Source organism: Nuphar pumila, chromosome 8 (genome assembly GCF_984573655.1).
Source record: "Nuphar pumila chromosome 8, dmNupPumi1.hap1.1, whole genome shotgun sequence".
In the NCBI taxonomy this organism is placed as follows: domain Eukaryota; kingdom Viridiplantae; phylum Streptophyta; class Magnoliopsida; order Nymphaeales; family Nymphaeaceae; genus Nuphar; species Nuphar pumila.
The window spans coordinates 125,646,486-125,673,924 of NC_143256.1; the positions used below are offsets into that span (position 1 = coordinate 125,646,486).

At 36.4% G+C, this 27,439-nt stretch overlaps 1 protein-coding gene across 1 annotated transcript; it reads left to right on the forward strand.

Annotated features, from left to right (window-relative positions):
• Nucleotides 1–6,251: 6,251 nt before the first annotated feature.
• Nucleotides 6,252–27,163, forward strand: LOC149830642 (putative plant SNARE 11). The gene is made up of 11 exons (XM_090015892.1): nt 6,252–6,379; nt 6,566–6,651; nt 15,071–15,163; nt 15,581–15,674; nt 15,807–15,844; nt 17,962–18,056; nt 25,212–25,291; nt 25,871–25,927; nt 26,022–26,114; nt 26,381–26,455; nt 26,641–27,163. Exons 2-11 carry the CDS (start codon nt 6,575–6,577, stop codon nt 26,728–26,730), a joined length of 792 nt encoding a protein of 263 aa, XP_089872018.1. The 5' UTR covers nt 6,252–6,379; nt 6,566–6,574; the 3' UTR covers nt 26,731–27,163.
• The last annotated feature ends 276 nt before the right edge of the window (nt 27,164–27,439 follow it).

Genomic DNA, 27,439 nt, shown 5'->3' on the forward strand with positions numbered 1-27,439 from the left:
AGAAGATGTATAGCTTCCATAGTTGATCTTCCAGGCATAAAACCAAATTGATTCTCCGATATCATGACAACCTTCCTCAACCTAGACTCAATCACCCTCTCCCAAAGTTTCATAGTATGACTCATGAGTTTTATACCACGATAGTTTGTGCAATCTTGTATATCACCCTTATTCTTATATAAAGGCACCAAAGTACTCTTCCTCCACTCATTAGGCATCTTATTTGTTCGCCAAATCAAGTTAAAAAGATTTGTCAACCATTCTAAACCTTTCTCTCTCAAGCATTTCCAAGCCTCGATAGGTATACCATCTGGGCCAACTGCCCTTCTTGATTTCATTTTCTTCAAAGCCTCTGCAATTTCTTTCTTTTGAATCTTGCGCATGAAGTCACGATTTATCTCATGAAAAGGAATGGAGAAGTCTCCAAGATCTTGAGCATGACTATCATTAAATAGCTTATCAAAATAATCTTTCCATCTCTCCTTAATCTCCTCATCTTTGACTAAAACCCTTTGCGTTTCATCTTTGATACATCTAACCATACCCAAATCCTTCGATTTCCTATCTCTCATCTTTGCAAGCCTATAAATATCCTTCTCGCCTTCTTTGGTATCCAACTTGTCATAAACCTCCTTATATACCTTAGCCCTCGCGTTTCGAACAACTTTTTTAGCTTCCTTCTTTGCTATCATATACTTCTCCAAATTCTCATTATCACGACTCTTACTTAGATTTCTATAACACTCTCTTTTAACCTTAATAGCTAATTTGACATCCTCGTTCCACCATGATGTATCCTTACCTAGTGGTGCACCGCCTTTAGACTCACCCAATACCTCCTTAGCTACTTTTCTCATACCACCCGCTATCTTTTTCCACATTGATTCTGAATCCTCCTCGAGACACCAATCAACTTCCTTAACTACCTGCTCTACAAACATTCCTTGTTTAGCTCCTTTCAGTGCCCACCACTTAATTCTAGGATCTATCCTATGTCTATCCCTTTTGCGGCATTGTCTAATTCTAAGATCTAAAATTAAGACTCTATGTTGTGTAGCTACACTTTCTCCTGGTATAACCTTACAATCGATGCAACAACCCCTATCTCTCTTTCTAAGTAGGAAAAAATCTATCTGACTCGTATTAACCCCACTTTTAAGTGTTACTAGGTGAGACTCCCTCTTCCTAAACCAAGTGTTTGCTAAGATCATATCATAGGACAAACAAAAATCTAAAATCCTTTCTCCACTTTCATTTCTTTCTCCTATACCATAGCCTCCATGGATATTCTCAAATCCATCCCTACTAATGCCTACATGTCCATTAAGGTCACCGCCGATGAAAAGCTTTTCTCCATAAGATGTCTCTTGTACTACTCCATCTAAATCTTCCCAAAATTGATGCTTAATGGAATCATCTAAACCTACTTGAGGTGCATAAACACTAATAATATTAATAATATCCGTACCTAATACTAATTTAATAAGTAAAATTCTATCACCCTTCCTACGGACCTCAACTACATTATCTATAAACTGACGACTCATAACAATCCCTACTCCATTCCTATTCCTATTTATTCCTGTATACCAAATCTTATATCCCCAAGGTTCTATCACTTTAGCTTTCTCACCTACCCATTTGGTCTCTTGAAGACATAAAATATCAATCTTTCTCCTACACATAACATCTACTAACTCTACCAACTTACCAGTTAAAGACCCTATGTTCCAAGTGGCTAACCTAATTTTATGGTCTTGGACTAACTTCTTTACCCCCACCCGTCCAACAAAGTGAGGGAACCCTTGCCTATTTGACACCACACCCGGGCGCCGGTGTGACGCGTCGCTTCTGGGCGACGACCTAGCAACCCTTGCACATTTATCACTGCCTCCGGGCCTAGAGAGTACAGCGCGTCGCTCAGTAGGGAATGCCCCAACGAAATTCTCATATTGGTTCATTTTCATAGGATATGACAAAGTTTTTATGCTGGCTGTCACAGGCCTACCGCAACCCTCCTCCTTTATCCGGGCTTGGGACCGGCAGTGTATAACTACACAAATACAATAAAAGATAAGATTCAGAACGAGGAGATACGTAAGAAGGTAGGTGTTGCACCCATTGAAAATAAGATATGAGATAATCATTTACGGTGGTTTGGACATATTCTGCGAAGGCCTGATGATGCTCCAGTTAAAAGGTTGAAGAAATAGGAAAATATATTAGTTAAAAGAGGTCGGGGTAAGCCTAGGAAGACTTGGATGGAGATGATAGGAAAGGATATGAATGCTTTGAACCTCACCGAGGACATGGCATTGGATAGAAATGATTGGAGGAAAAGGATTCATGTTGAAGACCCAAAATGAATTTCTTTTTTGATTCATATCGTTGACCCCAATTGTTTTGGGACGAAGGCGTAGTTGTTGTTGTATTAGAAATTGCTTCCAATTGAGTCACTAAGGAAATGGCTCTCAAGATGACTAGAACTTGGGCCCTCAAAAAGGCATTGATTTGAGTTTGCTTATAGTCCATACAATTAAACCAAAATATGATGTTTTAAAAAACAAATTTTAGCATCTTTTTACAGTCAATTTTTGAGTGACCAGTGAATCCTGCACATAAAGTAGAAATATAACTATTTAGGTGGGGGTATTGGCAAAATGAACATGCATATTATTTGTCCGTGTGACAGGGACAGGCATTGTGGAGAACTTCTTCTGGGTAGTTTTAATTTTCTTGGCATATGCTTATAAACATAGGAAATAGTACTTTGCCCACAAGCGTTTCACTCATCCGGTTGGGTTACTTGTGAATGTCACCAAGTTGACGGAAGTCACCAATTCGAAACTTCACCACAGGGTGGTAGTAGGCTCTAGTCATAATACTGCCCCAAGGATAAAGGTCAGACAAGAAAAATAAAAAGAAAAAATCAATACCCGCTTCTAAATTTATGTGGTGGTAGTAGGCTCTAGTCATATGACTACTTTAAGAGTAGAGATGTTTTAAATAAAAAACGTGTGCCAGAAGAAAACCAATACTTAATATTATGATGATAAAAATATAAATATAATAATAAATTGTTTTCAAACACAATATATTCTAATATTTTAATATTTTAATATTTTAATATTTTAATATTGTTTTTAAAAATATAACAAATTCATAAGAGCTATGTCTCTGACACTGAGCGTGGTTTCTCCGTGTAAATATAGAAAAAGAAAACTGGTGATTTATGTGGTATTTGCAAACATATCGAGGTATTTGTAATTCTGGGTTTATTGCCGTGGCCGTTTAGTAGTATGCTTGCACTTTTCCCATTTGTTTGACTTGTCAATTCAATTGTTTTATCACAATCTGAGGCCTTACATTATTTATGCAAATTCATTTATATGTTTCACGTATTTTTGTACCTTTTAAAATTACTAATGTGGCTGTATTTTGTACATAAAAAAAAGGACAAATATACGATTTTTTTTTTTTCAAAACCTCACAATAAATCATTGCCCGTTTGATTTGTTGGATACAATGGTAAATCCTAAACTCCACGCACCCCAGTTTAACCTAGCATTTCTACCAGGATAAAATTGAAATTCACCATATTGGATCTTGTCCAACCCAGACCCAAATTGCTAACACCTAACCCGCCAAGATTGGATTTTGCAGAATCTGATGGGCCCAGTCCACACCAAGCCCAGCATCAAAACATAACTTCTTTGGCCCCGAGATCCAAGCCGGACCAGACCACTAACATGGCTGCACACTTTAAGTGTCCTGCTGCACGTCACCTTCTGTTGGGACGTTGCAAGTTCAATTCCCAATGGTATCGTTGTATAACCGGTAGGGGTCTGCCTAACCCCAACTTGCCTTTCGAGAAAAAAAAAAACTACCATCTTTGGTTGGATCCGACAGCTGATAAGCTGTATCCCAAAGATGAAGGGTTATCAGGTGTGCAATTACATTGCACCTGATATTCTCGCACCCGAATTTTATACAAAAATGACATGATTCAGATTTTTTTTAATAAATCACAAAAAATGTTATAAAATACTTTTAATGTTTTAAAATATTTTTTTACATTATTTTAATATTTTTGTATCATGTGTCAAGTGCTAGTTAAAAAATTGGCCGAATCAGATCGATTCAGGCCCGAATCGGAATTGCCTAATTAACCAAAATCGTTGGCCTACCGATTCCATGGCCGATACAAATTTTGACAACTTTGGTCAGGACAACTAGTTTAAGCAATTGCCTTAAAGCAGACAGGACAAGCTGTCCACAGGTTTGACTGTGAAGTCATTTTTTAGTTTTTTACGGGGAGGAACTGTCTGGGACTCCTTGACGTGGCTGGTTTTTACCTTCAAATGGGTTGGTTATCCCGTGTGTCATATAAAAAGGGATTTTATGTCATCCGACGTTTGGATTTGGGTTGGATCTAGGCATCATCAAATCTGGCTTAATAGGGTTTGACCAAATCGGATTCGGTCCAGTTAGCAAGCTGAATCCCAAAGATGGAGGGTAATCAGGTGCAGAAGCACGTTAAAAGTATGCAATCACGTTGCACCTGATCCTCCCTCTAACTCGGCAGGGCGTTTAATGAGGCTGAATCATGTGCAAACACGTTGTACAAAATGATCATGATACTGCACATGACCGCCACCCATCTTTCTCATATAACTCGTGAGACAGCCGTGGGGCTCAACAGCGAATAGGCAGCAGTCAGGTGCAGCAGCACAATCATTTTGTGCAATGTGATTTCACCTGATCCGGCCTCTATAGTACAAACAAGTCTCCTCGCCCATGCATCAGAAATCTAAAGATAAAAGGTTCGATCTGCATGGGGTCATGGATGATCACTGGATGGACCCATGGGGGACAAAAGTTAAGAATGGCAAAATATCGGCAGCCAAAAACCCATGAGAAATTGAATTTTGTTTTAAAATCTCATCTTTTGGCAAAAATCTTGGCAATAAAAAAGTTTAAAATATATTTTTTACAAAAAATATAAATAAAAATATTAAAAAATAAAAGCCACAGTTTTTTACGATACATAGCTAATAAAAGACAAATATCGCGTTTAAACACAATATTTATGTTTTTTAAGGAAAACTTGCGAGAAATTGAAAACAGCATTAGAAATTACCGTTTTTAACTTTCAGGCAAATTTTTGCCAGATTCTCATAAATCACAAGATTTGTCACCATGGTTGGATCCAGCAACCAATAGTAGTTCAGGACCCACGCCTGCAGTAAATGTAGGGACGGATATGGATATGGATCGAATTTTCGCATAGTAATATCTAATTGTGCAAAACAGAGGTTTTCTTACATGTGAAACTGTGAATACTAGAGATGAGCCATATCTATCTCGTATCCAAACTCAAAAACCCGTTACAAAGTCGGTCCATATCCGTGTATTAATCTGATCAAGTCCACCTCGTGTAGTGTATCAGTTCTACGTCAGGCCCGATCCATGTCCACCTCATGTAGTGTCACACGGTTTACGAACATTTTTAGGATTGTGGATTACTGGATTTGTTGTCAAGGAGCAAACGGATCGATTATATCGGACCATAGATCAGGATCCGACATAAATTTGTTGATACTGATGTTAAACAAAGGTCCCAAGGTGCTGTACGATTTGATGCCCAGTGACAAAAGTTAAAAACGGCAAAATCTCCTGAGTTAAAAACTCGGGAGATTTTGAAAATTTTCATAAATCTCGCATTTTTTCGGCAAAATCTCAGCAATAAAAAACAAATAAAAAATTATAAAAAATAACTTTTATAATAAAATATAAATAAAACACATTTTAAAAAAAATCTCGCTATAATTATATGCTAAAACCGTAAATATTGTGATATTTGTCACGGTTTGAAAATCTCGCAAGAAATTGCCGTTTTAAACTTTCTGGCAATTTCTCGCGATATTATCGCGAGTTTTTTATAAATATTGTGATATTTGTTACGCCATTAGCTCTTCTTCGGACCCGTACCAGATCCGAATCAATATTTTCTTCAGAACCTATATTAGGAACCGGATCAAATCCAAATTCAAAATCTTTTTTATTTGATCCATTTGTTTTTCTTTGGTCTGGCAATGACTCGGTTTGACCAATCGCATGGATTTCCTCTGAAACAAAACGAACCGGCCGTTCCACCAAATCAGATCAACACAAGATCCGGATCCGAAAGCATCGATTTTGAACTCTCTCTCGTCGTAACGTTTAGTTTTTCCTTTTCCATAAACGAAGTAACAAAAAAAAAACACGGGGAGAGCAGGAAGGGACCCGCCACCTCACCATCTTCCCTCCTTCCCATCGCCGCCCGAGAGCCGTTGATCCCCTCTGCGAGTTACTGCCATCCGTCGATCTTCATTTTCCGGTGAGCTCCCCTCCCGTCCTCCCTCTTTCTCTCTACGTGCTTAGCTTTCCGCAGTTCTGAATTTACGTTTTGTGCAAGGAAATGAGAATTTTGACTGTAAGATTTAGTTTTTTTTTTGGGTTTTTTTGGGCCCATTTGAAGGTTTTTCTTGTGATGGATGATGGGTTTCTTTTCTTTTTGATGCAGATCGATCGAATGGATCCGTTGTCGGGGGTCAGCGACACGCTCGCCCAACTCGATGGGCAGATCGCCGACATCTTCCGAACATTATCGTAAGCGTTTCTGAATTATATTCGACATGTTCCTGATTTACACTTTTTTTTAATGCTTGATTTTATGTATTTTATATAAAGTTTCAGTTTTTGTGTTTCAATTATATGCTGATTCAACGTGTAAGAAAAACAATTACTTGCTCTCTCTCGTACTTTAAAGTTAAAGAGACGGGGTTTTAATTGTCTGTAGCATTGAATTTGATGCTGAAACATATGGAACAACATTGAACTTGATGCAGATAATGTGTGGATTTCTCTTATACATTTTCTTATTCAGTTGTTCGCTGAGAAATTAGAGGCTTACAATTGAGATGTGTTTAGTATGAGTCTGCTTATGATTAAGAATTTTGAACCTTTAGAAATGAGCTGCAGGGATTGTTTTTTGTTTGCATTTTGTTGACGCGCGCAAGTTGTTGGTATAATGGAACTACTTGTATGATAAACTACTGCATTTTGAAATATTTAAACTGTAGATGATCATGTGTGCTGTAAGTTTCCAGAATAGATTAGAACTGCTTGCTCTATGGCGAAGCTCGCCCAAAAAAGGTCCTCTTCTTGTATGTGTATCTTTGTCTTTCTCATTCACCTTCTCCAAACTCTTTTTTAAATACACATGCTCTTCCTGTAACTCCTTTTCAATGATTGTCCGTAACGTTTTACAAATTCATTTCATGCCTTGGAAATTCCAGTGACAACACTTCCATTATGTGAAAACGTATTAATTAGTGAATAATGACACTACATTGATTTTAGAGAAAAAACTTAGTTCAACAACATCTATAACGTTTGAATATCCAAAAAGCTGTACTTATTACTATTAGTTGCATCAACTGATGCAGAACACTGTGTCCTACAAATAAATGCATCTATTATGCGTCTATGCCTGGGCATCTATGTTGGATGGGCACATGCATTAAATGTATAAGGTTTGCAGAACCATGTTACTGAGCTTTTATGGTCATGAATATGTTGGGAAGAATGGGAAATCTAAAGATATATAACAATAACAGCAGGAAGTTTTTGCTTCTCGAAAAAAGAAAATGATAGAAGGTATTGTTTAGAATCTCCCAAGAAATTTCAATTCCTTCGTAGATTAGGATACTACCAAAAATATTTCTGTCATTTTTTGATCCCTCCAAGGCTTTTCCTTTTTATGGCATAATTTATTCCATCATCATTTCTATTTTTAGATAATGAGACTGGAAAATAGACAGTTTCTGGATCTCACAAAGCATATTGTGTCACATTTAATGGTGATTCTGATCGAAGTACAAACAAACCATGGTTTCCTTTCTTATTTTTCCATTGTTTCAGAATGTTATCAATAAGTTGCATATGCAGTCATCAGTCATGTTATTTTACTGGATTCACAGAGAAAAAGTGGCGTATGCGGTCACTTATGTAGTTATTGTTTTAGGACAGTTTTTGAAAAAAAAATGTTAAATAGATTTCTTATTTCTCACATCTTTTTCTTCTTTAACAATGGGATCTTTTGATGCTGACTAGAAATCACACTTTTGACTGAGCATTTGTGTTGGATACATCTTGAAAGTATTTTTTTTTTAAGAAAAACATTTTGAAGTCATAGGAAATTTGAAGATATGTTTTTTACTAAGTATAATGATAGCTGTGCATTTACCTACTTCAGAATGATAGTTTTTTCCTTGGGATACTATGTTACATGAACACTTCACCTAGGCTGAAGTGTCGGACTCCTGGGCATGGCACTGACACACTTTTTTTCAAAATTAGGAGTGTCCAAAATTTGAATATGCGTGTCGAGTGTCCGACACCTTAAAAGGTGTCTCGGACGTGCTGTGTCCAACGAGTGTTATACTTGTGTCCAGTGTTGGGTATCATAGACACGAATGCCCAGCTTTGTGGACACTTCTTCGAGTATTTTTGAGTTGAAAAATACTTGGAAAATATCCATCACTCATCGAGCATCCAACACTCTCATTAGTATTGATGATTTGTTTTGACTTTTTGCACTCAAAATCTTACATGTTCATATTACATCATTGATATTTGTGTAAATCATCAAGAAATGTGAAAGGAATATGCATTTTGGTTTTGTTTGCATAATTCTTTAAATCTCTCATTGTCTCATATATATATATATATAGCCATGTCCAAGTGTCTGGTTTTTTAAGACCTGTCGTGTCCTGAAATGAAATGGGGATCTTCGAAACACGAGCTTTGATTAACAAGAGCAAGTGTCAAGAATGACACTAAAGCATAACCCTTAAAAAGGGTATAACTGGAAACAAAATAAAAATAAAAATGTATTCTTTATTGATATGAAAAACCAATTGCTTAAGAAGCATTGGAGTGAAATACAAGAGGGGCTGCACCCCTTTATATACACAGCTGAAAGAGGACTCAATAGAGCTGTTGGGCACAGTCCAACAGCTCTATTTAGAGCTGTTGGAATGTGTCAGTCCAACAGCTCTATTAAGAGCTGTTGGACTGTGTCAGTCCAACAGCTCTATTGCTAGTCAAGTCTGGACAGGACTTGACTAGCAACAGTCATTCTAGTTCAAACTGAACTAGATGACATAAAGACAAAAAATAAAAATAAAGGAAAAAAAATACAGAAAAGAAAGAAATTAAAAATGTATTTATATATATATATATATATAATATAATATTATTATATATACATATATGTACAGTTTTACATTTTAACACTCCCCCTCAAACTTACGGTACAATGAGCGAAAGTTTGTCTAAGAGAAAGTGAAATCGGGGAGCAGCGAGAGGCTTTGTAAAGAGGTCTGCTAACTGATATTCTGAAGTGACATATGGCAGATCAATTATCCCGTGTAGATATTCCTCTCTGACGTAGTGACAATCCATTTCGATGTGTTTGGTGCGTTCGTGGAATGTTCTGTTACTGGCAATGTAGATCGCACTTTTGTTGTCACAACACATTTGTGAAGCCTTTGTTGCTTCAACTCCCATGTCAGCAAGCAGTCGTCGGAGCCAAACTACTTCCATGGTCGTGGTTGCCATGGCTCTGTATTCAGCTTCGGTGGATGAGAGAGATACCTTCTGCTGCTTTTTACACCTCCACAAGATTAATGATTCCCCTAAAAAGACACAAAAGCCAGTGGTTGAGTGTCTGTTATTGGGATCACCTCCCCAATCAGCATCAGTATATGCAATTAAATCAAGAGAAGAGGAGGAAGATAAGAAAAGTCCTCGTGAAAGAGAGGACTTGATGTATCTGATAATACGCATGACTGCTCCCATATGAACAGAAGTAGGAGCATGTTGAAATTGACTTGCTGTATGAACAGCATGTGCTATATCTGGTCTGGTAATGGATAGATAGGAAAGTGCCCCGACAAGCTGTCTGTAAGGAGTAGGGTCTGCAAGAAGTTCTCCATCATCAATCTTCATTTTAACATTAACAACTTCTGCAGTGTCAACTTTCTTATCATCAGTAATACCAGACCTGAAAACAATATCAAAAGCAAATTTAGTCTGAGATAATAAATATCCTCTAGGAGAATAAGCAACTTCAATGCCTAAAAAATATCTCAACAAGCCCAAATCAGTCATTTCAAAATGAGATTTAAGAAGTGTTTTGATTGTTTCAACTCCCTGTTTATCGCTTCCGGTGATGATCATATCATCCACATAGAGAAGAAGCACAATGATCCCTGCATCAGAATTCTTAATAAACAAAGCAGTGTCAGTTAAACAGAATTGAAAACCAATATCAATCATAACACGACTAAACCTATCATACCAAGCTTTTGGTGCTTGTTTAAGTCCATAAAGAGCTTTTTCTAAGCGAAGGACTTTACCCTTAGGAATACTTAGACCAGGAGGGGGTTCCATATATACTTCTTCAACTAGCTTTCCATTTTAAAAAGCATTTTTGACATCCATTTCAAAAATAGACCATTTTTTGATAGAAGCTAAGGCAATTAAGGTTCGGACAGTAGTCATACGAGCCACCGGAGCAAAGGTTTTTTCATAATCAATCCCATATTCTTGAGCATAACCTTTGGCTACTAAACGGGCTTTATATCTTTCAAGAGTACCATCACTCTTGGTTTTAATTTTATAAACCCATCGACATCCTATAGTTTTCTTCCTTGGAGGAAGATCTTGAATATTCCATGTAGAAGCCTTTTCAAGTGCATCTAATTCAACTTTCATGGCTTCTATCCATTTGATATCATTTTTTGCTTGAAAATATGTGGATGGTTCTTCATATGAGTGAATTAATGCAATAACTGCCCTATATGTGGGTGAGAAAGACTCGTATGATACAAACTTTTCTGGAGGCCTCGAGATTCAGGATGATTGTCTAGTTGGAATGTTAGAATATTTCTCAAGTGCACATGGAGTATTAGACTCTTGTCGCCTGGAATATTGAATACTAGTATCTCTATGAACTTCTTCATTTTCAACATTAAGATCAATAATTCTTGGATCATCATCAAAGTTACAATCAAGGTCATATTCATCAGATGTTGATGTTAGATCTAGCAAAAAGGAGTACTCAGTGACGTCTTTTAATTTTCTAAAATCAAAGAAGCTCTCCTTTTCAAGAAAGGAAACATTTCTAGACACATATAGTTTATTATTTTTGAAGTCAAAACATCTATAACCTTTCTGGTTTTCAGCATATCCTAAAAAAGCACAGGGAATCGCACGAGGGGAAAGTTTATCATTTTTGTCAGTAAATATGAAACATTTGCACCCAAATATTCTGAATCTAGAGTAGTCTGGAGAAATGTTCATAAGTTTTTCAATGGGAGTGATATTTTGTAACGAAGAAGATGGCATCCTATTAATGAGATAGGTGGCAGTTAAGGCAACTTCTGCCCAAAAGTCTTTAGGGACTTGATTTGCTATTAATAAAGTTCTAGTGGTTTCTATAATATGGCGATGTTTTCGTTCTGCCAGCCATTTTGTTGAGGTGTATAAGGACAAGATCTTTGATGTGTGATGCCATGCAATTTAAGATAATTTTGAAAATCTGTGGATAAAAACTCTCCCCCTGAATCTGTGCGAAAAATAGTAATATCATTTTGAAATTTGTTTTTAACCATATTATAAAAAGTTTGAAAGTATGAAAATACTTCAGACTTATGTTTGAGAAAGTACATCCACGTATGTCGGGAGAAATCATCGACAAAAATAACATAGTAAACAAATCCTCCTTTAGAAATTACTGGTGCAGGACCCCAAACATCCGAGTGTATTAATTCAAGTGGTCTTGAAGAGAAAAAGGTTCTGTTCTGAAATGGTAATCTTTTCATTTTGCCGAGAATACAATCTTTACAATCAAATGATTCAGAGTTACAAAATTTCCCTAGATTTGGAAAATGTTGGATTTTGGCTATATGTGGGTGACCAAGTCTCTTATGCCACAGTTCCAACTCTATTTTTTGAATATTATAACAAAAAGCTTTCTTCGGCATTTCCAAAAAATCCATGTAATAGAGTCCTCCTTCTCTATGGCCTTCCCCAATCAGCTTGCCTGACTGGCGATCCTGTACCCAACAACCATGAGAAGAAAAAGAAATATTACACCCATAATCAGAAATTTGAGATACAGATAAAAGATTTAAATTTAATTTGGGAACATGTCTAATTTCTGGAATAAAAAATTTTTTTGTTTTATAAATTTTTTCAAAATCTCCTATTCCTTCTATTTCAAGAGAAGTCCCATCAGCAGTAAAGACCTTTGACACACTTGTTTTATTTTTAACACATTTGGATAGACTTTGATTATTTGGGGTCATATGAAAAGATGCACCAGAGTCAAGAAGCCAAGAAATTTTACCTAAATCAGAAAAAGATGAGGCTGCTGCGCCGGTTGAAGCTTCAGATGAGGAAGAGGCACCTTTGATGAGAGGCTGAAGGATCTCCATTAGTTGGGCCAGGGAAACTGGTGCATCCTGATCTTTAGGCTCCGATCCATCAATTGCAGCTCTTTTTTCTCTCAGCTCCTTAAGTTTGGGACATTGTGGCCTGTAGTGTCCCGGTTCATGACAGTGATGACAAATAACTTTCTTCTTATCATAGTCACCATTTTGTCGGTTAAAGTGAGGAGGCCTATATGATCGAACATGATTCCCTGGTCTAGACACGGCTAAAACGGAATCATCTTCAATTTTTAAAGAACCTTTCCGGAGACGATTTTCTTCCATTGTTAACTCTTCAATAGTTTCAACAATAGAAGGAATTTTTCCCCGGTGAAGTAGGGCCGATTTAGTGGTTTCAAATTCCGGCCTTAATCCAGTGATAAACTGGTAAAAATGTTCAACATCGAGTTGTTTCTGACGAAGCTCGATGTCTTCGGCACAATGCCACTTTGGTTCTAAAAGGAAAAGTTCTTCCCAAAGTTCGGACAACCCATTGTAATATTCACGAATAGTTTTGTCTCCTTGTGTCATCATTCGAACTTTTTCTTGGAGGTTGCACACGTGTGCAATATCTTTAAGGGAATACATATTCTTAAGGTATTCCCATGCCTTATCGACATGATCAAATTTGGCAAGACTTGAGCATTTTTTAATGTCAACGCTATTGATAAGCCATGACATTATCTTCGCATGAGATATTCTCCATTCTTTCCATTTCTTCTCGTATGAGGCAATAGCCTTGATTTTCTCTTCTTCCGATAGAGGGACGTCTTTATCTCCCTCCTTTTTAGTAAGAGATAGCTTAGGTTCCGAATCAGAATCATCCACAATCCCCCATAAGCCTTTTCCCCATATATGGTGCTTCATGATTGAAGCCCATGTTACATAGTTCGTATCGCTTAGTTTCATAGGCATGATGGTGACTTTATCATTGTCATCCATCGATTACAAGGAGAGAAAGAATAGGGATAGAAGAGAAACAAGAAGGAAAATGAGAAAGAAAGAAAAAAAAAAAAACAATACAACAAGATGTGAAATCTTCTCCAATGAAGTGATAAAACACTTCTCTTCAAGTGGCGAACACTTTTGCAAACGGGCACGGAAACCGAGGCAGCTTTTCCTCAAGATTTAGTACTTTCGCGGCTCTGATACCATGAAATGAAATGGGGATCTTCGAAACACGAGCTTTGATTAACAAGAGCAAGTGTCAAGAATGACACTAAAGCATAACCCTTAAAAAGGGTATAACTGAAAACAAAATAAAAATAAAAATGTATTCTTTATTGATATGAAAAACCAATTGCTTAAGAAGCATTGGAGTGAAATACAAGAGGGGCTGCACCCCTTTATATACACAGCTGAAAGAGGACTCAATAGAGCTGTTGGGCACAGTCCAACAACTCTATTTAGAGCTGTTGGAATGTGTCAGTCCAACAGCTCTATTAAGAGCTGTTGGACTGTGTCAGTCCAACAGCTCTATTGCTAGTCAAGTCTGGACAGGACTTGACTAGCAACAGTCATTCTAGTTCAAACTGAACTAGATGACATAAAGACAAAAAATAAAATTCAAGAAAAAAAAATACAGAAAAGAAAGAAATTAAAAATGTATTTATATATATATATATAATATAATATTATTATATATACATATATGTACAGTTTTACATTTTAACAGTGTCCGACACTTCCGTGTCAATGTCCAAGTAACATTGTTGAGATATATTGAACAAATATTTTGAAACACGTAAGTTTTGGTCCACATGTATTTGCAGTCCCTGTTGTTGGTAACACTTGGTGATGAAACTTTTGTTTCCATTGAACTTCACTTTAGCCTTCTTTTCTAATTTTTGAATGCACATGTGTATGTATGTGTGTGTGTGTGTGCACACTCTAAACCATAGTCACCTGTATCGTTAAAGGTAATTTCTCGGCTATGGTATTTCTCGGTGATGGTATTTCTCGGAGAGATTTTCAAAAGTTGATAAATCTCGAGAGTTTAAAAAAATGAAAAAAATATAAATAACAATGAAAAAGCTAAGAAAATAATAAGTTTTGCATTATTTTTCTTTCAAAAATATAAAGAAACATGTTTTAAAGGTTTTAAAATATAAAAGAAACAAAAAATAGAAAATGCAAACTTAAAATAATAAAAAAAGTTATTTTTTTCCAAAAAATATCGCGATATTATCACGATAATATCACAATATTTTGTCTTCTGGAAATATTTTGAAAATATCGTGAGATATTACCTTTAATATTGACTACCTTAAAATATCGGTATTTCTCGCGATATTTTCAAAATATAACCGATATGGGTGGCAATGCTCTAAACCATGGAAATTGATGAATGTGATTATTTATCTTCAGATATAGAGTGTTCAATTAAATAATCCATATATAATGGTAGCTTGTTTGGAATTCTGGAGATGGGGGTTACTTACAAAACTATGTAGATTCATTTTTCATTAAATAGTTTCCAGAGTTTTGTTATTTTGTTCTTTAAATTCATGCATCATCTTCTTTTGCAGAAATGGATTTCAGAAACTAGAAAAGATCAAAGATGCAAATAGACAGAGCAGACAATTAGAAGAACTTACTGGAAAGATGCGTGAGTGTAAAAGGTATGCTGCCTTCATCATTTTTGGCTTCACATTGGATGCAGATGACTTGTTAATGACTATATATTTTATACAGATATAGTATTATTTGATGCTCTAAAGTAATTTCTAGGTCAAAAAATCTTTTAACTATGTTTTAGCTAGCATTGTATTTGTTTCTGATGTCCAGTTCATGTGTTCAATTACAAAAAAAGCATATCTACCTTTTCCACATAAATGTATTAAGTATCTGCTCTGTGTAAATATAGTATGAAACACAATTTGGTTACTTTTGAATGCATGACTTTCATGTTTATCAATGCTTCTATTTCTTCCAGGGTTATTTCATCATTAGTTTTTTTTGTTATAAAATATTTCTAGATGGTTGAGATTGTTATGGAAATTTTTAGATGCACTGCTAAATGTTGTGACTGGTTCCAGGCTTATTAAGGAGTTTGATCAACAAATTAAGGAAGAAGAGGATAGATATGATTTTGAAATGAACAAGATGCTAAGTGAGAAAAAGCAATCAATGGTGATAATCTACTTCTTAAGAAGTTTATTGTGGTTTATATGCTGCAGATCTCTAAAGCATAATGCTCTGGTTGCAAACTGGGTTTTCTAACTTTCCAATGTCAATCTGATTTTTCTGTGCACTGTTTTGCAGATTAAAGAATTAAATTCCTATGTTGCCCTGCGCAAGAAGTATGTGATCTGCTGCCTTTCCTTACATTTATGAAACATCTGGTTTTTCACATTGTGATTTCCTTTTTATCCTTTTTATCCTTTTTAATGAAATGGATCTGAATATTTAATTTGATCCTAACAACTATTGGAGATAAATTGGATTATGAAATGGAAGTCCTCTTTAGTTTGACATGAAAAGAACTAAAATTAAGTAACAAATTGCTAGAAATGCATGAGTTTTCATGAATACATGGAAGTACATAGGCTTGGTTATCAGAGATGAATGGTTCATTCGCTCTTTTTCCTAGTGATTTGAATTAGATAAGTCACTCTTAATGCCAATCGGAGTTGCCTTATTAATGTGAAGGAATTGGTTATGTTACACAAACCACAACAAAAAATGAGGCAAACCACAAGATACAAAGAAGAAAGAAAACAAGAGAAGAGACAAGATTTGCGTGGTTTGGCACTAAGGCCTACATCTGCGGGTGAAAGGAGGAGCAAAAATCCACTAGCAAGATGCAATGAAATACAAAAGTGAGATATAGAGCTCTCAAAACCCTAATCCCCAATATACCTGAAACTCTCATACCCAGCTCTCAAATGAGGCAACTACATATATGATGAAGGACATATAACCCTATCCGGTACAAAAGGGAAAATTAAAAAATTAGACAGGTCCATACTACGGGGGCTCCCCCCTTGGACCCCTGGAAGAGGTTTGTGATGGGCTCCGGTCTTGGGTCTAACGGCCCAATCCCTCCGCTACCACCACAAACCTCATTGAAAATTCCCATTGTACGGTCACCAAAATGTTTTCTGATCAGATCATGAATCAGAGTGGATCCAATGTTCAAGACACTCACAATAGGTTGCTATTCAAAATAATAGATCAGGTTATGAGTTGTCTATTTGCAAAGATAACAGTGATCCTTTTTCCATAAGCATCCAGACAGCAAATACATAGATATATACATGAAATTAATATTGATGGCAAGAATGAATTAAGGAAAACATGTAAGCAAATGAGTGGGCAGGGTTGATTTAAGTCAATCTGGCTCATTTCATATTTGTTAGAAGAGCGACATCTTAACAAAGGTAAAATGATTTATGAAACTTAAAAGGCTAAATTAAATAAATGCTTTCTTGGGGCAACCTGTTGATGCTACATTCCAACCTTGTAGCTGAAAGAAAAATGAGAAGTTATGTGAAGTGTTGGAAATGCTGTTTTTTAAGAATAGTTCAACACACATCTAGAATTACATGTTTCTAGTGTACATTTCTGTACTTTGATGTTTAGTGACAAATGTTCAAGAGGAACAAATACCTATTGCCAGGACATATGTTGAAAAATTCTGACATATATTGTCTGCTAGGACCAGGTATGAAATTCTGCTCCTCTGTGGAGGGTTAGGACTTCAGTGATCCTCATTATAATTGGCCCAGCATCTCGTCCCTATCGGAGTTTCAATATAGTTGCTTAATCAATTGGTGGTTTGGACAGGCCATGATCTATTAACAAATTCATTTTGTTTGGTTTTGGGAATGGAAATTTTCTTCAGGTCAATGATTTAACAGAAACTTGTGTTGTAAAGCATCCTAGTTACAGGTTTAGTCCTCACAATTGGAACGAATATTGAGTTATTTATTGCCAAATTGAGTCTTTAGAATGTTGCTCATAAATGCTTAAGGGCTTCCTATCGTCCTTGATCGCATGCAGTGAATTTAGTGGTTCTTTTGCATGTTTTGGTGAAAACTACTGTGGTGCAGTAAATGTGTAAGCTTAATTACTATACTTATGATTGGCAACCTTTGACCAAACTTCTCATTGCAAAATCATTGGTGACCAAAAGAAAAGATGAATGTAAGTTTACTTGTACTGCTAGACCACAACAAAAGATGAATCTTACCAAGTTTACTTGTATTGCAAGTCTGGTGTCCATGTAGGTAAAGCGTTAGTCTCTTAGCTACATAACAACAGGGTTTATAGAGGGTCTCTTGTTGCTTCCATACTTAATAGTAGAATCATTCATCTTATTATTTTCTCATTGGTATCTTTTCTTGCATCAACATGATCTTTTTAACCAGTCATTCTAGAACTACTGTTTCATGTTGTACTTGCGATCAATGAATAGATACTCAAGCTCCCTCGAGAACAAGCGAGTTGACTTATTTGACGGACCTGGAGGTACTGAAGGGCCTGCTGAGGAGAATGTGATGCTAGCTTCATGTAAGCATCTTTCCTTTCATTGTAGGCATCTTTTTATCTCATGAATTGAGCCTCTAAGAAATTTGTTATTAAAAGGGGATTCTTGAAAACAAGAAGCATTCCTAATACAATAGTGTCACTTGAAGTCTTGAAATGAAGTAGCTAAGTGTGCACTTAGGCAAGGTAGCATAAGAAATTTATTTTTGATGGATGAGTATAATTTTAATACAGATGCAAGAATATAGAACACAATATACGCTATAGATCAACGTCCAGATGACAAATTCAAATTGAGAGTTTCTAATATTTGTGATATTAATATTTGCATGTGTTAGTACATATTGGATGATAAATTATATAATGAACTGTTAAGGAATGTAATATGCATTTTACCAATGTGTGTATGCTACCCCCATTAAGGTGTATATATGTTCATTGTAGAGGGGTATTTCTGTAACATTACCTTAGGCAGTGTAGTCAATTATTTTTTTGTCTTGTGTAACCCTAAGGGTGTGTCCCCTTTTATGTTGTAGCCTCATATTCTTTTGAACCTAATGAAGCTTTTCTATCTTCTTCATTGAGCATCTCCTTCTTACCTCTCTATTGCATCTTGCTGAACATGAACCATGCTTTATCCATTGAATGAGAGTTCCTTGCTTAATTCCATGTATGTATGAAATTTGAAATCTGAGTCAACCTTCAATTGTCCAACTTCATTATGGAATACAATCACTTAATTTTCAGTCTATGGTGTTATTCTTTTCCTGCAAAAACATCTGACTGACCTAAATCCTTCTCACTCTAACTAGAAAAAGGGACATAACTGCAAGCATTGTGCACCATACGTAATGAAATAAGCGGAAGAAACCAAGAATGCTAAAGCATTCACTATGTCCCACACGAACAAGTGCAACAAGCACAAGAGAGGAAATCCACTAAGGGATATACAAAGGGCCTTATAAAAAGGCTACACACATGAAAAATAATATCACTATTATTGAAGAGGAGCTCTCAAGAGCAATACAACATACATGGGGGGTTCCCCCTATTTATAAGAAAAGGAGACCAAAGGGGCTCCCAATAGAGTCGTTGGGAGCCCCCAACGGTCACATATGTGACCGTTGGGGGCCCCAACGACTTCATTGTGGGGCCCCTTTTCGGTATCCAAAAAATACAAATTTAAAAATAAAAAGAAAAATAAAAAATAGTGAAATAAGAGAAACAAAATAAGTACCCCTATGGGGTACTTTGTGAAATGACCATAATACCCCTATCGGGTATTATGGTACAATTACATATGTTTTAACACCCCCCTCAAACTTTACGGGGGAATGACCGAAAGTTTGCCAAGGAGGAACAAGAAGCGAGGAGCAGGCAGGGCTTTGGTGAAGAAATCTGCAAGTTGATATTCTGAAGTGACATATGGCAGTGTTACTGTCCCACGAAGATATTCATCACGTACATAATGACAGTCCATTTCAATATGTTTCGTCCTCTCATGGAAAGTGTGGTTGCTGGCAATGTAGATGGCACTTTTGTTGTCGCAACAAAACTTCGAAGCCCCGGTAATTTCGACTCCCATATCTAGAAGAAGACTTCGAAGCCACACCAGCTCCATTGTAGTAGTTTCCATAGCCTTGTATTCTGCTTCAGTAGAAGACAATGAGACTTTCTGCTGTTTCTTGCACCTCCAAGCAATTAGCGAATCTCCTAGGAACACACAAAAGCCAGTAGTTGAGATTCGATCATTTGAGTTTCCTCCCCAGTCAGCATCAGTATAAGCTAGTAAATCTAAGGAAGAGATTGAGGATAGAAATAGCCCTTTAGTCAAAGTATTTTTAATATATCGAATGATCCGGAGCACAACACTCATATGCACAGATGTAGGAGCATGCTGAAATTGGCTTGCAGAGTGCACAACATGAGCAATATCGGGCCTGGTGATAGTCAGATAGGTGAGGGAGCCTATGAGTTGCCTGTAGGGCGTAGGATCATCCAGCAGAACTCCATCCTCCAGTCGTAGTTTAGCATTGATAACCTCGGGAGTCTTCACCTTTTTATCATCTGAAATCCCAGATTTGGAACATATGTCTGCAGCAAGCTTCATCTGTGACAATATATACCCTCGAGGAGAGTATGCAACTTCTATACCAAGAAAGTACCTAAGAAAACCCAGATCAGACATATCAAAATTATGTTTTAACATATTTTTAACTTTAAGAATACCACTTTCATCATTGCCAGTGATGATCATATCATCAACATAAAGCAGAAGGATGATGATACTATTACCTGCATGTTTAACAAAAAGAGCAGTGTCAGTATAACATGAGCGAAATCCCAATTGTAACATGATAGCAGTAAATCTATCATACCAAGCCTTAGGGGCGTGTTTAAGACCATATAAAGCTTTTAATAACCGAAGGGTTTGACCTTGGTTAACACTGATTCCCGGCGGAGGGTCCATATACACTTCTTTATTCAACTGACCATTAAGAAAGACATTTTTAACATCTAATTGGAATATAGGCCATTTCTTAGATGATGCTACCGCAATTAAAGTTCTAACGCTTGTCATGCGAGCCACGGGAGCAAAAGTCTCCTCATAATCGATGCCATATTCTTGTGAGTATCCCTTAGCAACTAATCTAGCTTTATAACGCTCTAGGGAACCATCACTTTTTGTTTTGACTTTGTAGACCCATCGACATCCTATAGCTTTCTTATTTGGAGGAAGATGAACTATTTCCCAAGTTTTAGCTTTATTTAAAGCATCTAGTTCAACTTTCATTGCTTCAACCCAATGAGGTATACTTTTTGCTTGATTATAATGGGAGGGTTCATAGTAAGAATGCAAGGCTATTAGACAAGCTCTATATTTAGGTGAAAGAGTTTCATATGAGACAAACCTATTAGGTGGAATTGATTCTCTAGAAGAACGCCTAAGGGAGGTTTCTTCTAGGGGTTCATGAAGCCGCAAGAATTTTTCTAAAGCACTAATAGGTTGGGCTTCCTCACGCCGAGTGTATACTTGGAGATTGTCACCATTAGTTGGTGATACATCATTATCATGAGAATCATGAGTATTTTCTAAAACTTCCGGATGACTCAAAGAGTCATCATTTGAATCTTCTAAAAGATCATTGATAAACATATAATCAATTTCATTTGATTTTTCCAATATGTCAAATCCATTTTCATCTTCTAAAAAGGTTACATCTTTGGAGACAAATAACTTATTGTTTTTATGATCAAAGCATCTATAGCCTTTTTTATTTTCACCATATCCTAAAAATACACATTCTATTGCTTTAGGTGACAATTTATCTCTTTTATGTAAAAGAACAAAGCATTTACACCCAAAAATTCGAAGACGATTGTAGTCGGGTGTCATATTAAAAAGTTTTTCATAAGGAAAGATATTATTCAATTTTGAAGATGGCATCCTATTGATTAAATAGGTGGAGGTTAACACGGCTTCGGCCCAAAATTTTTTAGGAATATTTTTAGAAATGAGTAAGGATCTAGTGGTTTCCAAGATATGCCTATGTTTTCTTTCTGCTAGACCGTTTTGTTGAGGAGTTCTTGGGCAAGATTTTTGATGACAAATGCCATGTTGTTTTAGATATGATTGAAAATCATTTGATAAGTACTCTCCACCCGAATCGGATCTAAGAATGGATATTTGACTTTGAAATTGATTTTGAATTTTTGCATGGAATTCTTTAAAGAAGTTAAAAATTTCTGATTTAAAGTTAAGAAAATAAATCCATACATATCTAGTATAATCATCAATAAAAGTAACATAATATGAATAACCACCTTTAGATAGAACCGGAGATGGCCCCCAAACATCGGAATGCACCAATTCAAAAGGTCTTGTTGTCACAAAGGATCTAATAGGAAAAGGAGTAGACTTCATTTTGCCAAAAATGCAATCTTTGCAATTGATATCTTTTTCTTTACAAAACTTGTGTCCAAAAGGAAAAAGATACATTTTAGAGTAACTTGGATGTCCAAGCCTTTTATGCCAAGTTTCAATATTTTTGTCTTGGACATAAGTACAAAATGAGGTATTTGGAAGCATTAAATTATCCATAAAATAAAGGTCTCCCTTCCTATGGCCTTGCCCAATCCGCTTCCCGGACCGGAGATCCTGCACAAAGCACCCTTGGGATGAGAAAGATATTTCACATCCATGGTCGGCTATTTGAGAAACAGAAAAGAGGTTAAGATTTAATTTTGGAACTATTCTAACTTTTGGAACAAGGAAATTTTGAACATTTTTAGAATCAAGAGTTCTAACACCATTTATTTTGAGAAAAGTTCCATCGGCCGTAGAGACACAAGACATTTTTGAATTGGTGTGCACATTGGTTAATGCATTTTCATGAGGGGTCATGTGAAAAGAAGCTCCGGAATCTAAAATCCAAGAGTACGTACCAGGAGGTGATGATGAGGCAATGGCGGCACCGGAGGTGGAAGAAGTGACCTTTAAAATTTGTTGAAGAGCCAAGGAGATTTGTCCAAGAGTATCTTTGAGATCCCCGTTCTTGCCGTCTTCTTCTTTGGTGGTGGATTCTTCAACGGAAGCCACATTTGGCTTGAATGCCCCATTTAGCTTTGGGCAAACGGGTTTAATATGTCCCGGCTCATAACAATGGTGACATATAATCATTTTTCTTCCACCACTCCCTTGCTTACCAAAATGAGGTGGTTTGTATGTTTTAACATGATTGTCGGGTTTAGATACGACAAGAACTTCCTCTATGCTTTTACCCATGCTATGCCTAGTCTCTTCTTGAGTAATCTCGGCAATAGCCTCTTCTAAGGGAGGAAACGTGGATCTATGGAGAAGTGAGGATCTCACTTGTTCAAATTCGGGACGAAGCCCAAATAAAAATTGAAACAATCTATCTTGTTTCATTTGTTTTTGTCTTAGAACCACATCCTCCATAGATACCCATTTAGGCTCTAAAAGAGCCAATTCATCCCACAAAGGATTTAGAGCACTATAGTAATCTTGTATGCTCATGTCACCTTGTTTTGTGGTTCTTACTTTTTCTTGCAAGAAATAAGCTCTTGCAAGATCCTTTTGGGTAAACATACCCTTCATAAAAAACCAAGCTTCATTTGCCCGGCGGAATTTTGCAATATTTGCACATACCTTAAGTTCGACATTATTCATAAACCATGCTAGGATTTTTGCATGGTTGCTCTCCCAATCTTCCATTTGATGATTATAATCTTCAATGGCCTTGAGACGAGCATCGCCTTCAAGTGCTTTCTCTTGATCTCCTTCCATCTTTGTGAGCTTAAGTTGGGGTTCCGGAACGGTTCCCATTACATAACCCCAAAGCTTCTTGCCTTTGAGATTATTCTCCATTGCGGATGCCCACATCATGTAATTTTTTCCATTGAGTTTGAATGATAGATCGATCTTGACTTCCATTGCTGCACAATGAAGATGTGAGAAAGAAAGGAAGTAGAGAGAGACAAGATTTTACCTTTAGTAGATCTTATGGCTCTGATACCATGTAATGAAATAAGCGGAAGAAACCAAGAATGCTAAAGCATTTACTATGTCCCACACGGACAAGTGCAACAAGCACAAGAGAGGAAATCCACTAAGGGATATACAAAGGGCCTTATAAAAAGGCTACACACATGAAAAATAATATCACTATTATTGAAGAGGAGCTCTCAAGAGCAATACAACATACATGGGGGGTTCCCCCTATTTATAAGAAAAGGAGACCAAAGGGGCTCCCAATAGAGTTGTTGGGAGCCCCCAACGGTCACATATGTGACCGTTGGGGGCCCCAACGACTCCATTGTGGGGCCCCTTTTCGGTATCCAAAAAATACAAATTTAAAAATAAAAATAAAAATAAAAAATAGTGAAATAAGAGAAACAAAATAAGTACCCCTATGGGGTACTTTGTGAAATGACCATAATACCCCTATCAGGTATTATGGTACAATTACATATGTTTTAACAACATTTACTAATATGCAATTAAAATTAGACAAAATTATATGTAGTATACTGAGAACAGGGGTAATGCGATCCTGCAAATTCAATCTAAGAACTGGCATTTTCAGGGTTTTTTTGTTCATTTTTGTTTTAAACCTACCTGTATGTATGTGTTCTAGATACTTGATCTTGCAAGGATTGGATCTTGGATCATTCATTTATGATAAGTTGATAACTGAGTAGGCTTTTACATGGCTTGAAAATCAATAGCTCAAAATTTTCATAAATGATCAAGCCTCAAAAAATCTTATTTATTCATCGAAATAACATGATCCAAGTGTTGATTCTTAGAAAATGGGCCATGCTGATGAAATGAAACAAGATGTGCACAATCACAATGGGCTACACAAGTAAACAATCACAATAGGATCTCAAATGAATCAAATACAATCTCACAAAGGAGACACACAATCTCACAAGAACAATATAAAAATAAATATTTTTATATTACCACACAAAATGCTTGCGAAAAGCATTTCGTAACAAGTAGTGAGGCTCTATTTATAGAGCCTCACATGTAAGATAGGGAGGCAGTCCAACAGTCGTTGGACTGCCTTCAACAGTCATATTTATGACCGTTGGGAGCAGTCCAAAGACTAGTTGGACTGCCTCCCAACAGTCATATTGACTTTACAATAAAAAAACAAAAAAAGTAAAAATAAAAGACTCTACAGTCCCTAGTTGACTGTATTCTATTACAGGACATTAAATAACCAAAATTCCTCTGATATATGTATATTGTATAAATATATGTATATCAATTAAATACAAAAATATATACACTGTATTTTAACAGCTGAGCACATTTCCGGTGTGAGATTTGCACAAAAAGTACCAGGCACCCAGTTCATATGCAGTTTGCATAGACAGAAACTTATTGTAGAGACATATTTTATCTTTGTGAAAGACATGGACAGCATCTAAACGTCCAAAATATGATGGATGTTTGTACAGTATTATGGTAGTAGTATTCCATGGCATCATTACATGAGATTTTATTAATACTTAAGTGACTCATTTATAATCTCTTTTTCTCTTGCTGATGTGGCCTTAGCTTCTTTTGTGTGGTAGTATAGAGATCTTTTAGCTCAAATGTGATTTATTGGGTTCAAACTGAAGTCTGATCCTTGAATGTGGCAGCTATGACTAATCAACAGTTGATGGACACTGGGCACAGAATGATGGATGAAACTAATCAAGCTATAGAGCGGTCAAAACAGGTTAGAATCCATTACAAAGCTTAACGTGATTTCTGTACTTCCACCAAAGTCATGGCTAACCATTAGTTTTTATTCTCTCAATTTCTGAGGGGAAAACTTGAAAGTTTTACTCATAATGGCTTGTTTTGGGGTAATTCACCTCTTTTCACCCAAATTGAAGCAGCTGTTAAAGAAATCAATTAATTTTATGGCAAACCTGTTGCAGTCTACAATGTTGATGGAACTCAGGTTATTCTTGTCCTAAGAAAAGGAGAAAACAGTAACCAATCTCTTTTTCGATAGCAAATGGAAGATGCAACCTCAGTTAAAATTTAAGAAAATATCGTACCAGTTGCAATATCCCTGTGCATTGCAATTCTAATCCTGCTGTAACTCATTTTCTGTCAGGCTTGTGGCCTTTTACAGATCTTGTCTATTTCTTGTCCATACACTGTTCTTTAACAAATTAAATCTCTTCAAGTATTGGATATAGTTGCATCATAATGTTCCTAGCATTATTATGGAGAAAATTGCGTAATTGTATTCTACCATTTTCAACCGCATCTGCTAACTTGTTCTTTTTCCATGGATGAGTGACAGGTTGTTGAACAGACAATCAATGTTGGAGCAGAGACATCAGTTGCCCTCAAGGCGCAGGTCTTTGATCATATAGGACTGAGAAACCTGTTTTTCCATTTAAGTGTACTGTTAGCATAAAATGAAACTTGTGTTTTCTGATGATTATTTTCAGACGGAACAAATGAATAAAATTGTTAACGAGCTAGATTCCATTCACTTTTCAATCAAGAAGGCTTCTCAGCTAGTCAAGGAGATTGGTAGACAGGTTTGTGCTCTTAATGTTTTTTGCTCTTCCTTTTGCTTTGTGGATCTTGACTCGGGACTTGTTTTGGTATTTAGTCACATATAGCTGTGAGCCTTCCAGTAACTCAGAAAGCTTGTCTTCACTTGGGACAACCTAACTCCATCTGAAATCTTGTCCAGTCAGCCAAAGAATGAGACAACCTAGCATTTGTCCTTGGATTGGCTTTGTGCATGTTTCTATTATGCATGATGTTCATTTGTTAACCACCTTTCTACTTTTTCTGCTAGGTTGCTACGGATCGGTGTATCATGGCCATGCTTTTTCTCATAGTTTGCGGTGTGATTGCAATCATCATTGTAAAGGTTAGAGAATGTTCTATTACCCTCTTTGTTTTCTTCTATGGAAAACAGCCTGTCCTTATGTTCCTCCTAAAAGTATCTTTTATTTGATTTACAGTTTGTAGAATTATGCTAACTCCTCTAGAGTTTTTGATAGTTTTATCTTTACACGAACTATGAAATCAATCTATCTACTGTTCTATGATCAGATTGTGAATCCACACAACAAAAGCATTCAAGATATTCCAGGATTAGCACCTCCAGCAAATAAGCGGAAACTTCTTTGGGATGTCTACTGATTGGAGCATGGCATTTTTTTATTATCATGTTCTTTATTCTTATTGTTGTTTTTAATTTCCTATTCTTTTTTCCCATTATTGCTGTTGGGTCCGTGGCCGAAGCTGCAGCAGCTGCTGCTACTGTTGTTGTTGTTGTTGGGGCAGTGATGAAGTATAAAAACAAGGGTTGGATATTTTAGTTGGGTGTATCTGTGACTTAGTTGTATCAGTTAATCTTTCTTTTAACTATCGTACCACTTGCATTGTTTTCTTATGTCTGAACCAGTGGCAGCATGTCAAGTGTGCTACGAGGCAAGTTTCCTATGGGAGGTATATGAACATTGTTAGATGGGCCAAAGGACTGGTTTTGTGTGTACAAATAAATTTTTCACAAAGTACAGTATATTTTACTAGTTTCCTGTGTTGAATGACAAAAAAAAACCAAATTGGTATGCATTTGAGCTTGTTTGTTTACTTGAAAATAATATATGAATTCTTAACCTATTCTGAAATTAGATGGTTCTTCAAGCCTGTTCGATGCTCTGGTATCCACAAAAAGGACGTTCACATCCATGTGTTATAACAAGTTAAAATTTGGAGGGCACATTTGATATGCGGGATGAATCCCACCTGGGGATATCGTGGTCCCCAGGCAGGATTGTCCCACATTTGAGATGCCCACACATGCAGATCAAAATGGTCCCGATGGGGGCTGTTTTGTCCCAAAATT